At 39.8% G+C, this 17,915-nt stretch overlaps 1 protein-coding gene across 11 annotated transcripts in view; it reads right to left on the bottom strand.

Moving 5' to 3' along the window:
* ARL15 (ARF like GTPase 15) overlaps positions 1–17,915 on the bottom strand; it is a 486,108-nt gene that overhangs the window by 278,524 nt on the left and 189,669 nt on the right. For 7 of the 11 annotated variants that reach the window (XM_008262202.5, XM_089312774.1, XM_089312775.1 and 4 more), the window contains one exon: positions 13,372–13,431. The exons of the other annotated variants lie outside the window; for them this stretch is intronic. In XM_008262202.5, the coding sequence (XP_008260424.1) occupies positions 13,372–13,431 (60 nt within the window). The remainder of the gene's footprint in view (positions 1–13,371; positions 13,432–17,915) is intronic. 11 annotated transcript variants of the gene reach the window in all.

Here is a 17,915-nt window from a genome sequence, read left to right on the forward strand (position 1 = left end):
TTACCTAAATACTAGTGATGCTGAGCAACTCCATGTGTGCTTATTTACCACCTCTATATCTTCTTTGACAAAGTATATCTTCAACTCTTTTGTCCATTTAAAAACTGTTATTTTCTTTCTTATTGAATTCTGAGTGCTGTTTATATATTCTAGATACAAGACCTTTATCATGGTTTGTAACCATGTTTTTCTGAGTTAATGACTTTTTATTCTCCTAACAGTAAATTTCAAAGAACAGTATTAGGAAATCCAATTTATCAATTTTTCTTTCATCGATCATGCTTTGGTATCTATCCAAGAAATCTCTGCCTAGTCAATTTCAAAAATATTTTCTCATTTATTTCCTGCTAGGAGTTCTAAAGCTTTAGGTTTTAAATTTACATCTAATATCCATTTTGATTTAATTTTTATGTAGGGTTCAAAGATAAAGTGCCTTGAAATCTTGTTTGATACATCAGTTTTGTCTATTTGCTATTAATTCTAACTTTACTGGTATTTAACCAGAAAACACAGTCATGCATGTAAAATTTTACATAATTTTAAGAGAACATACATCTTTTATTTAAGTATAAAAATACTTAATTATCAATTAGATTAAGCATGTTAACTGGATATTTAAATCCCTCAAATGTATTTTACCTGCTCTATTTCTCTTGATGGAAGGGAGGGGAGAGGAGGGGAAGGGACGAGGAGAGAGGGGGAGGGAGAATTATCTTCTATCTGCTACTTTTCTATCCAAATGCTTAAAATGGCCAGGGCCCAATTATTTGGGCAATCTCCTGGTGCCTCCCAGGATGGGTTAGTAGGAAGCTGGATTGGAAGCAGAGAATCTTTTTTGTTGGTTATTATATTTCTTTCTTGAAGTTTGCTGAAGTTTTCAAATACCCTTTGCTTTCTCTTCTTAAAAAATATTTCCTTTTTTTTTTTTTTAAAGAATGTGATCTATTTTAGATTTTTTTTTTTTTTATTTGAAAGGCAGATTTATAGAGAGGCAGAGAGAGAGAGGGAGAGAAAGAGAGTCTTCCATCTGCTGGTTCATTCCCCAGATGGCCACCACACCTGGAGCTGGGCCGATCCAAAGTGAGGAGCCAGGAGCTTCTTCCAAGATTCCCACGCAGGCACAGGGGCCCAAGGACTTGGGCCATCTTCCACTGCTTTCTCAGGCCATAGCAGAGAGCTAGATTGGAAGAGGAGCAGCCAGGATCCAAACCTGTGCCCATATGGGATGCTGGCACTGCAGGCAGTGGCTTTACCTGCTATGCCACACCACTGGCCCCATATTTCCTTTCTTAAGAAATTTCATGGAGTTGGCATTGCAGTACAGCAAGTTAAGTCACTACCAGCATCCCATATTAGCATTGGTTCCAGTCCTGGCTGCTCTACTTCCAATCCAGCTCCCTGCCGATGAATGGGGAAAGGCAACGGAGGATGACCCAAGTGCCTGGGCCTCTACCACCCATGTGGGAGTCCTAAATGAAGTTCCAGGTTCCTGGTTTTGGCCTGGCCCAGCCCTGGGTGTTGGTGGCCATTTAAGGAATGAACCAAGGATGGAAGATTAATCTCCTTTCTATCTCACTTTCTAATTCTGCCTTTCAAATAAATCTTTTTTTAAAAAAGAAATTTCAATATTTTAAAAAATTCCCAGAGGAAAATGAACACAGATAAAGCAAAAATTGTTTTTGATCCCAGTGAACTCCCACTCTATCTCCTTAAACAGTTTACCACATAAGCTGGTACCCTCAGAACTTTCTTAAAAATGCAACTATGAATATATCATTCTATCTTTATTGTTGTCGTGTGTATCTTTAAGATATGAACTTCAAATTTTTTGTTAATTAAGATCTTTAGGTTAAGAAAAGAACAAAATATCCTTTTACAATTCTTTCTTCTTATTTGACCCTGCAATTTCCCAAGTTGAAATCAGAAATAATGCCTCTGTGTAAGTGTGTGTGTATGTGTGTGTAAGAGAGAGAAAGAGACTGAGATTTTAAAATTAATGTTTTTTTTTTCTTCACAATATGTCTAGGTATGGATCTTTTCTCATTAATTATACATGGCATTCAGAAGCCTCATTAAATCTGAACACTTCTTTTTTTTCATAGGAGGCTCTTTCATTATTACTTCTTTGATAATTGTCTCCTCTCCAGTTTCCTCTTTGTCTGCTTGTAGAGCCTGGAAACTGGAACTTCTGACACAATTCCCTGTGTCTCTTGAATTTTCTCTCACATTTCCCAAGTATTCCTTGTGTGTGGCATTCTGGGGAAATTCCCTAACTCCGTCTTTGGCTTCACTGGTTGCAATGTGAGTTGTGTCGACAGATATTTTTATTTAAAATTTTAAAAATTTCAAAATTCCTTTCTCCAGCTCTCTGAGTGTCGTCTTCCGATGACTCTACTACCTCTAGGCCCTTGACTACTTCTCCCGTGGGTTAGGGATTGTGCGCACTGTGGTGTGTCAGAACCACAGGCTCACCTTTTGTTTGAGACTCTTTGTTCGCCAGCTCTTTTGTTTACCACCGCCTGTTTCCAGTGATTAATGGGGACAGACAAGTGGCTCATCTCCTGTGTGTGTGGGCTTCCTAACCCACCTGGCAGTCAGCACATTATTGAGGCACTGCCCTACCTCTCCGGGTCTAGCACCCACACTCAAGGATTTAGTTTGTGGGTAAACACAGCTGCTATCCACTACTTAACACAAGGAGAAAAGAAAAATAAAGGCAGAGTTCCAAATGTGGGGCTCCAATTAATAACTCTGATGAGCTCTTTGATTAATAATCCTGGTGAATTCTCTTTCTACTTCATACTTCCCTTGTCTGTATCTCCAGTTTTGTCTTGCTTTCTTTTCTTTGTTATAGATTTAAATCTATTTTTGTGATAATTTAACTTGTTATTATTTGTTAGCTTGTTTTCTGATGATTTTTTGTCAGCCCCTGGGATTCTGGCCAGGGAAGAAAAGACATAATTAAAAAAAATCAATTTCCAATTTTCAATCACGTAAGTTGTTTAAATCTAAGTGTTCACATATTAGCAAAAATGCTAATAAACTTTACATAATAAATTCTTCACATTATTACCTCTCACAATGATGTAAGAAGTATCAGTGAATTTCAAAGATAAAATGATAAAGCATCTTCAGTAGTCTTTCCACAATCCGTTAGGGGTCAAGAAATTGAAAGCAACATATTTGTGATGTCTGGAATCAACTCTAATACAGTACTATTGTATTCAGCTTTGGAGCTGTCAGAGAACCAACCCAGGCTGTTTAGCGAGGAACAGTGACAAATACTTCTTCAATAGTTGTCAAGTTCCATCCCAATTACAGGAGTCTCTTAATGTTTAACTGTTTCTCAGATCGTTCATCATCATCATGGTCTACATCACTCTCCCATGAAAATATTCAAAGAAGAGGGCTCAGAGGTGTGTTAACGCTTCTGTGTGTGCCCACACAAGCACACCCATGTGTGACAGGGAGGGACCGTGTCCTCGGGGCCTGGAATGTAGCTGGCATTCATGAAGTATTCACCGAAATGAATTAAAGAACAATAAAATAATGTTGTGCTTCTTAAGGGTCTGGCATTACTCTAACATTTTGGGGCACAATTTGACAAATTTCCCTCCAGGCTGAAACTGTTAATATATTTTATAATAGAGTGAACCCTTAAGATTATGGTATGCTTTACAATGACTCATAATTCTCCCGTCTTATCCCATCTGTGAACCAAACCCACGGCCACCTATGTGAATTTTGTCCCACCTTTCTTTTTTCCCAGATCTCCCTTTTCTCTGTAGTTCCCTCTGTTCTCTCTATACGATCCTAATTGCAACCAGTAATCAATCCTGTGACAGTACGCACCACAGCAGGTTATAACGCTTCTCAAAGTAAACAACACCATGATAGGGACTTGTTTAGTTATTCTTGGTTACTTGTGATTCTATGTATGTACACTGAGCCTCACAAGACACACAAAAAAATTGCTTTGAGAGTTACTGAAATGTCTACTGCACAGTAAGTAAGTAAATACATGAACAATTGAGGAACTCGGGAAGAAATCAAAATAGAGCGAGTAAGACTCTTACAGTCCTCCGCAGTGACTGGACACAGGCTGCATGATTTGTAGGGGTGAAAGTGAAGTAAATCCTATGAATTTTAAGATTAAAAAAAAAAAAGTTGTGCTACACACCAACAGGGGAACAGTTAGCAGCAGCAGCAGCTGCTATAAAAGAAAGCAACCTTGGAAAAAGTTAAGCGCCTTGCCCGATGTCCCATGGCTTATTTTGTTAAAGGAAAATACGGTTCTCTCAACTTCCAGAGCTGTTGCTGCAATATCACACTGAAACCAAATTTATAATGAAAATTAGCTGTTATTATGGCAACCCCTGGGAGAAACAGAAATACTATTCCCTTGTGAGGGATAGAAAGTGAAGCGAAGAACCCAACACACATACTCTACAAGGATGTTTGGTAAAGTTGGAAGATAGGAGACGGCCTGGTTGCCCTTAAAGAGGAAACAGTGACACAGTAGCAGCCTGCAGGGGCACATGAGATCCCTATTTTCAAGGGGATCAAAGGGCCAAAAACCAGTTTCCAGAACATTCTATGTCTATGGTACACTCAGTCTAAGAATAAGTGAACTCCTCAGTGCTATATGAGATGATAACTGGGAAGATAAAATTTTGTAAATTTCCTAGGGCACTCATCCAGAAGGTCAGGTCTACATCAGCCAGTAACAGACTTCTGGGCCCCTAGATTCATGTATTTGGCTCTGCTGCCTGTTTGGCTCAGTTTTCCCTTAGCAAGTGTAAAAAACGCTTGAACACCACCAGCCTGGGATCCAGTTCAACCAATTCAGATAGCTGTGGCCTTTTAACTCATATCCAAGTGACTTGGCTTTATACCAATATCATTTCCCCTAGTAGAGCCTCGGCCTAAGTGAGAGCAAACACAGCTGAGGGAGCCAGGAGTTAACTGGTGTTCCCATTCCCCAAAGGCCTGGTTCTCTTCCTAGATAAGGAAACAATACTATATCAAGAAGTTTCCATCATTCGCTATTACATCCCACACTAGATCCACGACTATAAAAAGAGCATTAGCGGAAATACCACCAACTATTCTTAAAGCAGCTCTCTGGAGGAGCGTTGGGCAATTTAACTTTGCTCCTCCAGCCCAATCCCTTGGGAAATAAATTGAGGTGATTTATGAAAACTTACATTTTGCAGATAAGAAAACAACAAGAAGTTTGAAGGCAGAGAATGGCAGAGTGTCTTGAGGTAATACTTCACTAGCTGAACTGTATTTCTTCTTTATAATTGTGTAATAGATAAAGAATACACATGTCTACGTGTGTGTGGCTGCCCTGGTACTCATTTGAGGACAGGGCACAAGGAACTCCATGTGGACTGGGTCTTACTTGAGCCTTCCTTTTGCACTATTATGTTCCTCTGTGTGACATCATTTGCAGCCACCCATCCCACAGTCGCCTGTGGAAATATCAAAAGGAGTTTTCCAATGGCAGGTTACAAGCAGCCTGTATCAGAAACACCTGTACCTCCACCTGTCCGTCCAAGAAACAGGACAGTAATAACCTCTGCAGGTCCGCTGCCTGTGCTGTTTCTTTTCTGTTATATGGTCTCTACTCCTTCTGTCTTTACAGTGTAGCATGACTATCAGAAAAAGGGATTACATTAAAACCAGAAGCATTTAGCTGGATTTTATTTAAAATGAGAGGTGGCAGTGGGGTTATGGAAGGGATAAGGCTTGTATATATATATACACACACGTGTATATTTAAATGACTGAGAGATCTCACTGATAAAAATTAAACTTCCCTCCAAAGTAGGCTTGTATTAAAGGAGACTGAAGCAAGAAATCTTCATTTTGGTGAGACATGAAATGGAATGGGTACAAAAGGTAGAAATTACAAGAGGCAGCAGTGCCCCCTGGAACATTTGGGAAGAGTTCCTGAAGAAATAAGGAAATGCAAATAACCTGAACACCCTAAGATAACTAGCAGGATATACACGGCCAGCACCTTTCACGATGAAGAGGCGGATTCCTCCAGGCAAACAAAGGGACACGGCAGAGTTCGACATCTGTTTCATATAACAGCTTGGCTGCTGAAGGAAGCAACCTTTTAAAAAAAATGACTTAGCTGACAATCCTCAAAAATCATTCACTCACTATTGCCTGGGCTGAGGCACATGGACACATTTTGCACTTTTCACACTGCCCTTACTGCTTTCTAAAAAAGAATGGATGTGGCTAGTGTTCGCCCAGAGTTGAAGATGCCCACGTACCACATCAGAGTGCTTGGTTTGAATGCCCAACTCTGGCTCCTCACTCCAGCTTCCTATTAATGTGGACTGTGGAAAGTAGCAGTGATGGCTCAAATAATTAAGTTTCTGCTACCCACATTGGAGACCTGGATTGTGTTGCCTGTTCGTGGCTTCAGCCACAGCCCCAGTTCAACTCTGGTTTGCAGGCATTTCAGGGGTAAACCAGTAGATGGGAGCTTTCTCTATTTTGCCTATCTGTCTCCAAACAAACGAACGAACAAAAAACCCCACCAAAAACAGTAGTCTTTTCATTATGCATTATGGGTAAAAAATAAAAGTAAAATGCAAACAACAAGAATCTTCATGAACTTTTCAGTTTTTCTTTGCTTTTCCCAATAACAGCTGGGAAGACAAGAATGCCGAAGAGTATTTTGGGTGTGGATGGTAGCCCATGTGGGGGCTGGAGGACAATTCATACAAGTCATTAGAAAAGCAGAGGAAGAAAACAAATCATTTGACAAAACCGATTATGGTTCCAGAATTTAGTTAGGGAGTATCACAATGTCTCGATCCTTATCAATAAATGTTAAGAAATGAAATTGCCATCTCTGGATTCTATCAATTCACATATTAAATTTCAAAATCAAGAGAAAAACATCCACAAAGGCATAAAAGTCTGTGTGTAGATTTAAGAAAGGGAAATTTCTAAAATACAAAATTACCTAAGCTTTGATGTCCCTGCGTGATGACTGCTTTCAACTCACCCAAATGCCAGATGCTTCCCTTACCTTAGTGATGTGGTTAAAGCACACAAGCCAAATAGAGAAGAAAGCAATTAAGAGGAAATTAAAAAGAGGTTTTTCAGGTGAAATCTGAAAAATAGACAGTAGAGATAAGGTAGAGAGAGACAAAAACACTTCAGATTAATTCCTGTGGAGTGCCAAAACCAGGCTAGATGCTGATGAGGTTCTTTCCAGTTTAAACAGGTAGAACACGTGGGTGGAAAAGGTCACCTCACCTAAAAGGGAGACCGGCATGACCACAAAAGCCAAAGCAAGCAATATGGTATCTGTGTGACTGTGAGAAACTTTGGGAAAAAGACTTCATTGAAAGGTGTCTTCTGGAGGACAGCAGGTGGGAGTGGAGAGTGAGAATACAATTACAGTAAAAGTAAATCTTCAATGATGTTAGCTACAGGCCAGGCAGATTCTAAATACTTGGCCTGCATTAACTAATTTGGCCCAGGATTATAGGAGGTGAGGACCATTATTATTACATTCTACAATGGGCCCAGAGTAGGATGAATTTGCCTACAATCACCCACAGGATGACTGGACTTTGACACAAGTCATTCCCAAGAAGGAAAAGTCTTTGAAAGATTAATCTATCTATCTATCCAGGACCCTGCTAGTTTCCTGAACAACATACAGAAAAATAAAACTAATCAAGAGCAGCCCAAGTTGACAATTAAAACAAAAAGAGAAGGGATTTATAGTAGCTTCAACAAAAACCTCCTGAATAAAAGAACACATAGAAAAACAAAAGTTCATTGAGTAATATCATGGTATATTTTTCACAGGGATCAGGACAAACATCCAACCTTTGCTGGATGGTATTAGAATGCCCCTTCAGGTACAGAAAAAATTGACCTAGAAACCTATGCTAGGCCTCTTACAGGATTAATATTTGGCTTTAATGAAGACAGAGAAGTTAGGACACTTGGGCTCCCTAATGACCGTTACTGTGTGGATGCAGAGTCAGGGCTTGTGTGACACTACCTGGCACCTAATGTATAGAAGCAGAGTATCCCTTAACCAAAATGTTTGGGGCCAGAAGTATTTCAGATTCTGATTGTTTTGCTTGTTTGTTTCTGATTTTGGAATATTTTCATAGATTTTGCCAGTTAAGCATCACTCATCTCAAAATCCAAAATATGAAACTCTTTGAGCTTTATGTGAGAACTCAAAAAGTTTCAGACTCTGGGAGGATTTCAGATTAGGGATGCTCAACTAGTATTCAGTAATAGTAGCTGAATGAATAGATTAGAAACAAAACAGGAAACTGAAATGTTTGTGGAAGATTCTAGATCCTGGGAATGTAGATTCAGAAAGCTGTCTTGTGGAAATAAGAGGGAAGACCAGCTACAGTACTAGGAGTTAAACCATAATGGAGGGCCAGCGCTGTGGTGTAGCGGGTAAAGCCACCGCCTGCAGTGCCAGAATCCCATATGGGCGCTGGTTTGAGACCCAGCTGCCCCACTTCTGACCCAGCTCTCTGCTATGGCCTGGGAAAGTAGTAGAAAATGACCCAAGTCCTTGGGCCCCTGCACCCATGTGGGAAGACCCAGAGGAAGTACCTGGCTCCTGGCTTTGGATCCACGCAGCTCCTGCCTGGGTCCTGGCTTTGGATCCACGCAGCTCCAGCCATTGCGGCCAATTGGGGAGTGAACCAGAAGATGGAAGACCTCTCTCCCTCCCTCTCTGCCTCTCCTTGTCTCTCTGTGTAACTCTTTCAAATAAATAAATAAATCTTTAAAAAAAAAAATAATGGAACCAGTTTGACCTGAGAGATGTCTAAGTAAGACAGAAAATGGATGATAACAGCAGCTTCAATAATTAGAGATTACGTCCTATTAAGTTTTGAGTAGAACACGGTGTTCACATTTTGTCAATACAAGGTTAGTGAAACATTACCAACACATGAAGACTTTACACTGTGGTAAGAGTAATAAAAACAGCATTAGGTAACATGTGGAAGGATTTCTCCTGTGCTAGGCAATGAGTGGACAAAATACTTCCCATAGTGTGGACATTGATGAAGGGCAATGTGTACACTGGTTCCCACCTCTCTGCCAAATAACCCTGGTCAGGTCACTTAACCTGTGTTTTACTGTCTAACATTGTATTATCTGTCAGATAATAATAACATCCACTCTCTAGGAATGAAGTTGTAAAGATTAAGTGAGAACATATAGGGACGTAGGAAAGGGAATAAGTGAAAAATAGGAGAAGAAACTTTGGAGTTTTGATTTCACAGAGATGGGCTGAAGTATGGCAGATAAACCAAGGAGAGCAAGCCAGCCTTAGCACAATGGAAACAGCCTTGGACATCATATCGCCAAGCCTGACTATCTTTGTGTCAGTGTTTACCTTGTATTTAGGCACATGCATTTTCCCTCTTAACTTCACTATTTTCAAAAAATTTATTAATTTATTATATTGGTGTTCATAAACATCTCCATTCTCGCATCACGTGCTTCTTGAAGAAAGCAGCTGTGTCTTCTATCCTATATTCTTAGCTTCTAGGGTCATGTGAGACACACAGTTAAATATGGCAGCATGTCCAGGAAAACACCACATGAAAAGAAAGTGATGCGAATGAGAATTTTAAGAAATGTAAGGTAAGAGATGGGGAAGCACCTTCATAAAACAGGAAACTGAAGAAGACAGAACTGCTTATCCATATCACATATTTAGCATGTATTTTATTTTACATATACCAAAAAACCTATGTGCAAACATCTATCAGTTGTATGCAAAATATGATCGATCAAGATGACAACCAAAGTGACTTTCATTACATTTATCTCCTTTACTCACTGTTATTTCATCCCCTATCATTTATTTATTTATTTATTTATTTTTGACAGGCAGAGTGGACAGTGAGAGAGAGAGAGAGAGACAGAGAGAAAGGTCTTTCTTTACTGCTGGTTCACCCTCCAATGGCCTTCGCGCCACGCTGATCCGAAGCCAGGAGCCAGGTGCTTCTCCTGGTCTCCCATGTGGGTGCAGGGCCCAAGCACCTGGGCCATCCTCCACTGCACTCCCGGGCCACAGCAGAGAGCTGGCCTGGAAGAGGGGCAACCGGGACAGAATCTGGCGCCCCGACTGGGACTAGAACCCAGTGTGCCAGCACAGCAAGGCGGAGGATTAGCCTATTGAGCCACGGGGCTGGCCCCTATCATTTATTCTTACTAGGTAAGGAGCACCAGCTCATGCCTTTTCCAACTGTGAAGAAGTGGGGAATTGAAGGCTAGAAAGGGGAGCAATGGTGAGCTTTGGAGCTCTCTGAAAGAGGCAGAGTCAGGATAGTAGTGGACAGGAACAGGGCCATGCTCCTCTCCTGAACTAGCCCCAGCATAGATAACCTGGGCATCTCCTCACTGGGACTTCAGCACTGTCTGCCTATCTTACCACCATCTTTAGAATTTTCCCAAGTTGAAATCTAATTGAACTCTGATTACCCTGTCTGCCCAGGAATCTTCCACCAGCAAATAAGTAAAGTATTTTCACTTGCTGGCCCTAAAACACTCAATTCTTTTCTATAAGTTCTTGGCCAAGCAACTTCTTTCATACAACTTGAACCTAATTCTCCCTAAATGCCACAAACTTTATATTGGGATGATCCCTTTGGTATGTAGAAACTGTATTTATGTATTTTAAAATTTATTTCATTTATTTCAAAGACAGAATTGGGGGGGGTGGAGAGAGAGAGAGAGAGAATGAGAATGAATCTTCCATCCACTGGTCCATTACCCAAATGGCTGCAATGGTGGAGGTATGTGCTCATCGGAAGACAGGAGCTTCTTCCAGGTCTCCCATGTGGGTGCAGGGCCCCAAGCATTTGGGCCATCTAATGCTACTCTCCCAGGTGTATTATCAGAGATGGATCAGAAATGGAGCAGCCAAGAATAGAACTAACACCCATGAGATGCTGGTGCTGCCGGAAGCAGCTTTACCCACTACACCATAATGGCTTTTATTTATTTAGAGAGAGAGAATGAAAGAAGGAGTGCTCCCCTCCCACTAGTTCACTATAAATCCTTGCGAGAGCCAGAGCTGGACCAGGCCAACACCAGGAGCTTAGTCTCGATCTCCCATATAGGTGGCAGGGACCCAGTTCCTTGAGCCATCACCACTGCCTCACAGGGAGTGCCTTGACAGGAAGCTGGAAACAGGCGTAGAGCTTGGATTCAAACCCAGGAGCTCTGATATTGGATGCAGATATCTGAACTGCTAGGCGAAATACCCACCCCTAGGATATATTTCAAATCCTAGGCAAACTATACAGTCTTTATATATATTATTCTACTTTTTCATGAGTTCTTGAGTGAGATATAACCTAATACCCAACCTCAGAAAATATCTGCATAAATTCATTAGTAAATAAACCAGCAAGTAATCAACTCCCTCTATTGCTTGCTCCTAGACAAGCAACACAGGATACACAATGAAATTCTACTCAAAGTCATCTTTTCCTCCAGAAAGTCTCTCAACGGAAAAGAGTTATTTAAGTTGAGGGAGTAAAGGAATCTAAGCTCAGGCTAGAAATCCATTCTCCAAAACTAATGCATGCCCCCAACTCCGACATTACTAGTCTGAAGCCAGTATCTGTTCCAATGTACCTGTTCCAATCCTCGAGGCCCTGCACTTTACCTACATCTCTCAACCTTATCACAGAAGACATACTAACTAAAATATTACCAACAAACCCTATATTATCTTCTCTAATGTAGTTCCCATTTCAACAATGGTTTTTAAAGAAAATGAAACTTGCTTGGAAACACAGCTTTTCCTACCTTATCGCCCCCACTCTTCTAAACAGGGCTTTCACTGTACTCAGTTTCAGTGGCCCTTCAGTAACAGGGCCAAGGTTATAAGAAACTCCTTGAAGTGCTCACTTTCTCAACTGTCCCAGTACATTCACTCCTTCATCCAACTAAATATCAGACGTATTAAATATCTAATCAACAAATCAGTAATTTCTTACATCTGAAGGATATTAATAAATGTAATGTGCCTATCCTCATAAAACACTAAGTATCAATCATATTTAAAACTAATAGTATACTCAAAGCACACATTTTGATTTTTGTGGATTTGTTGAGTAGATCCTCTAACTTTAAAATATCCATAAACAATTGTATTGTCACTGAGAAGCAGAGTCCCCAGAAACCAAAGAGCAATATTACAGTACTCAAACCTGACAGAACAGTCTTAAAATTTTTTCCCAGAAAAATTATTGTTTTATAAGAATTTTCATGTTTCATGATTTTTTGGAGTCATAATAACAAAATCAAATGTCTTAAAGAAAAATCAGAGTTTGTGATTCAGGGTTGCTTTACACAGTAATGCTTTAAAATCAAAGGTAAAACAGATTGACAGAAGCTAACCTATCCTAGACATATGCTCTGAAAACAGACAATTGAAAAGGTCAACCAATATTTTATTAGATAAAAATAAGAGAGTACCCAACCCTATTAAAATGGCATGAAGTTGGTGTTTCCATTTCATCAAGCAAAAATAGGTCATAGTTAGATGGATTTTAGAGAAGAAGAAAGAAAACTGAAAACAATTCAGGGTAAGGTCAGTATCACAAATTAAAGAGATGGAAGAGAACTTTCTTCTAAGTCATTAAACTTATCGATATTATACCAAACCCCAGAGCACTTACCATTTTGCTGCGCCATTACAGAAATTAGTAGGTTCACTGAATTGACTGATTTCTTTGTTAACCTATTTACATGGGTTAAGACCCTGAATGACATAAAACACAACCAAAAGATGCCAGACAGAGAGTGGAATTGAAAGACTGAGTGATGTATGGTTTGTGGTACAGCCTATCCAATAAAAGTGCCTGACCAGCAAAGAACACATTGGCAAAGATTTACTATCAGGACAAATACATTCTAAAAAATGGAATACAATAAAACCTGCAGTATCCATACCAACTATTCTAAAACACAAGTCTTGGCTCTGCATAATCTTTCAATGATTATATTTAAAATTTTCTATGTTTCATTCAAGAATAAAAATTTTTAACAAGTAAAACCAACATGTAGAGTGTATGGATTGCCAAGAGTAGTGCAGCTCTGTGAGTCATATGAAAGAAAACAAAATTCTGTTTTTTGGAACTTTTCAACTTTTAAAACATCTATAAAGAAAAGGAAATCTTCTTAGGAAACATATGATGAAGATTAAAGGTAGAAATGAATTAGCTACTAGAATTATCATTGTGTTTGAATTACACATAACGCATAAACACCAAATTAGCAAGGCTAAGGCCAGAGAAAGTATTTAAAGTATTTTAAATGTTATACCTCCAAGTTCTTTTACATTCAAGATGGCATTCTGGAATGGCACTGCTTTTATGCTAAAACCTAAAATTAGACAAAAAAAAGGATTAGTGACTTGATTTTTAAGTTAAAATACTTAAGATGCTCAAATTCTTTATATGCAGCCAAAGATTTACTTTTCTTAGCTCACATTTATACCAGAAACACATAATTTCCAAAATAAACCAGTCACTCCGTATTATCTTCCCCATTTTTCAAAGCATAGATGGATACTATAACAAAATAGAAATTCTATCTCTTTTACTGGCTACTCCTCTTCCAGTCCAGCTCTCTGCTATGGCCTGAGAAAGCAGTAGAAGATGGCCCAAGTCCTTGGGCCCCTGCACCCACATGGGAGACCTAGATAAAGCTCAAGGTTCCTGGCTTTGGATCAGCTCAGCTCTGGCTTTTGCAGCCATTTGGAGAGTGAACCAGCAGATAGAAGACTTTTCTCTCTCATCCTCCCTCTCTCTGTAACTCTATCAGATAAATAAATAAAATCTTTAAAGAAGATATTGCCTTATTCTTTTATATGCAATATCACCAAGCAACTTATACCAACTGGAAGTATGGAGAAACCTCAAAAAAATTAAATCTTCAGAGACATTTGTTTCTAATTCCTAAAGTTAATGTCTTTAATTTTTTCTCACATAGAACTCATCAAGCCCACAGATTAAGACTTAACTTATAACCATCTTATAATAGAATTACATGGTATTTATGTTGAATTTTCTTTTAAGGGACACAGTTAATACACCATAAGTACATTTTCCTAAAAAATAAAAAACCACAATTATCCAGTCATGCACAATCACTTTATAATGCATGTAATGAAAGGTCTGTAATACAAAAGTATAGAATATAGTGTTCTATGATTAATGATACACTTAGGACTTCATTATTACCACTCAAGCAATTCAGTTGTAACACAGGTGAGCATGCAGATGGCTATACACATACACACATGTGCAAATATATGCAGTGACTGACTCTGAAAAGATCCACCAGAAACTAGAGATAGTAATGATGCTACAGAAACCCAAGGAACTGGAAGTCTGAAATAGGAGGGAAAATACAAATACTTTTCATGTGGGGCAAGTTATGATTGGTGCTCAGAAAGATGAAACGATATATAAAGTATGATGTGGATACCTAGTTGTGCTCTGCTTTACAAGTAAAGAAATCCACATGTGCCTTTCTAGTCCAGCCTATCTTTTGCACTTCTTTGCTGCATGCTATCCCAAGTATATGGCTTTGAATAATGTATACACCACCCTTCACCTAGGACAGTATTACATAACAGCTGAAGAACTTACTTTGGAGTCAGACAGAAGTAGGTTTGAATTCTAGCTCTCTCATCTGCAAGTTCTGTGACTGTGGGAAACTTATAAGCCTTGGGTTTCCCATCTGTAAAATGCAGACAAGAATGTCTACATCACAGGGCTATTATAAGGATGAGATAAGGTATGTATTATGTTTACCATAGTGCCTGGTACACAATGTGCATACAATATATGACTGCTGGCATTATGTTGCAATCGATGCTTGGATGCTGATAACTTAATCATCAGGTATATAATATGCTCTGCCTGCCTGAATAATGTTACAAACTTGTAAGACAGAAACTCTAGGTGTTCATGTCTTTACCTAAGTACTTAGTTGTAGATGTTAAAGTTACCACTCAGAATGAAAAGTACTTTTGTTGGAGGTGTTAGCCATTGAAATTTGCTGCAAAGAAAGCCAATGTTCATGGGGTTCTCTCAGAATCTTTCCAACCATACCCTTCCCGTGTGGGTTTAAGGCAGACTGACACAGTGAACACTGCATTATGGTTAATGGTGCAAGAAGTCACTGAATCTTAGTAACGTAGCAGGAGGAATGAAGAGGAAGTTCCAGGTAGCAGAAACACTGGCATGTACCTGGGCCTGCAAGAAAGCTTCTCCAGGTGTCTGGCCTCTGGGAGTTTAAGTCAAGTCACTGCCAATCACAATACTCCTGCCGGCACCAAAATTCCCCTACAGGAGACCTGGGTGCTTGAGTGTATCTACCAACTTCACATGGATGCTATATGGATTCAAAGATAGTGATTGTGAAATTCTGAATGAAAAGCCCTCTGCAAATGCTAAATGGTATGTTAGTGATTATAGTCCGGACAGCTCAGGTATGGCTTTTCAAGAAAGGACAGGCTTCCGCTTTGAAAAAAACAGAGCTACCTAGTACACCAGCATTGTTTAATCTGTTTTGATTCTTAAAAACTGACAATATGCAGGAACTTAAAGAGAGTAACATCCTTCCAGAAATTTCCATACCCATATGCAAAATTCAACTTTGAAATTTATTAATCCAACAGGCAGATTATATCACTGTTACTGTATTTAAGGTCTTGCAGTCTTCGCAATAAACTGAATAAAAAATTTTCTCAAACATTTGCCCTTAGCAAAGGAACCCAGCAATGTTATTTATAGGCATATAAACGTTTCTGCAGGATACTCATAAATGTTTTCTCCCCAAACAGAACACACGTGGCTAGATTTATACTGCAAAGGTATATACAGTCTTTGACATTACTGTCTGTATATTATTTCTACAGTATAGCTATAATAATTAATGTTCAGAGGATAGTCTCAATAGCCAACCCAGAATAAAAGGAAATGTACTGTTTATGAAATAGAAACAGTATTTTTCTATTTTAATCATTCTAAACTTTTTCAAGTATTAAACAGTCCTAAAAATTTAAAGCCACACTCTCAGTTCACCAGAAGGGCAACCAAGAAGGGTGCCTCTCAGACTATTTCATTCCTTAATGTTGGGCTGCAGGAGGTCAACCCGGGGTGAGGGCAGGAGAAGTTAACGTAACATTTAGTAGGGTTCAAAAGGCTCAATGATCAAAATAAAGGACTGTGTTGAAGAATAAAAGCCACCATATAGCACGGGCAACATTTGGCTTCAAATTCTGATTTTACCACTTACCTGTTTGAACTAAGCAAGTAATGACAGTAATTTTTAAAGTCTGAGGAAACGTTAATTTAAAAGAAGCTTACTTGGGACAGACATTTGGTGTAGCACTAACGATGCCACTTGGGACACCTGCGTCCCTTACCAGAGTGCCTGGGTTTGAGTCTCACCTCTGATCCCATGTCTGACCCCTTCCTGATGCACACTCTGGGAGGTAACGGCGATGGTTCAAGTACTTAGATTCCTGTCACCCCAGTAGAAGACACAGATTAAGTTCTGGGCTTCTGGCTTCTGCCACAGCCAACCCTGGCCATTGTAGGCATCTCGCTCTCAATGTCACTCTTGCTCTCACTCTGCCTCCCTTCCCACCCACCCATCTTTCAAATGAACAAATACATATTTTGCAAAAGTTTATTTTGGTACAAAATTTCCTTGGAAATCCATGTTATTTTCTAAGTAGCTTTTTTTTTTTTTGGACAGGCAGAGTGGACAGTAAGAGAGACAGATAAAGGTCTTCCTTTTTGCTGTTGGTTCACCCTCTAATGGCTGCCGCGGCCGGCGCAGCAGGAGCCAGGTGCTTCTCCTGGTCTCCCATGGGGTGCAGGGCCCAAGCACTTGGGCCATCCTCCACTGCACTCCTGGACCATAGCAGAGAGCTGGCCTGGAAGGGGGGCTACCGGGACAGAATCCGGTGCCACGACCGGGACTAGAAGCCGGTGTGCCGGCACCGCTAGGTGGAGGATTAGCCTATTGAGCCGCGGCGTCGGCCTTCTAAGTAGCATTTTCAATGAACTTTTGAAGCTGTCACATTATTTTATCAGGGAAGTCTCTGCTGCCCTGGAATGAGGTTGGTTTTTCTGCTTTCTAGCACTCAGTACCCCCACATGATTTTCCCAGTTATTACTACGTTATCAGTTTAGCTACTGGTCTAACACCTGTCTCCTGGTCAGACTGCAAAGAATCATAATGAAGAAGCAATGTATGATGGATCCTGTATACCCGTGTTTGGTACAACAGGAGCTGAATATTATTTAAGGATTTGGGCTCAGGGTTTTAATCTACTACATAACTGAACTCTTACCACAACCCTGATGTCACCCCTCTTGTCCCAAGAAGAAAGTTAAGCCTACAGGGGTCAAGTCCTTTGCCAAAAGTACTAAGTGCTGCAGCCAAAACTTAAACCCAGTTCTCATCACCAAACCTACAGTTTGGCACCTCCTTCACATATTAACTAACAGGTTCAGATCATTCCGTCCAATTTTGAGCCCCAATACCAGAAGCGTTCATTGGCCAAGTACAATTGTGTCTAATTCATGTGCTTTCCTTTTTATACAAACAATTCAATGAAGGAACCCAAATAAATGTTCTTAGGTTCACATGACATTGCTTTTTAACTAATACAGTAATAATAACAACATGGATTTATAAAGTACTTTTTATAGATGTTATTAAGAAAATAAGGAACTTAGGAGGGAAGCAAAAATGTCTGATCAATGGAGCCAGCATCCTCTGAGGGTCCCTCATGCTGATGAGACAAGGCTCTGCCTACAAGTCCTAGCCTCAGTTCTTACATT

The sequence above is a fragment of the Oryctolagus cuniculus genome, chromosome 14 (assembly GCF_051225735.1).
Source record: "Oryctolagus cuniculus isolate XC-2025 breed Fujian yellow rabbit chromosome 14, ASM5122573v1, whole genome shotgun sequence".
Lineage (NCBI taxonomy): Eukaryota > Metazoa > Chordata > Mammalia > Lagomorpha > Leporidae > Oryctolagus > Oryctolagus cuniculus.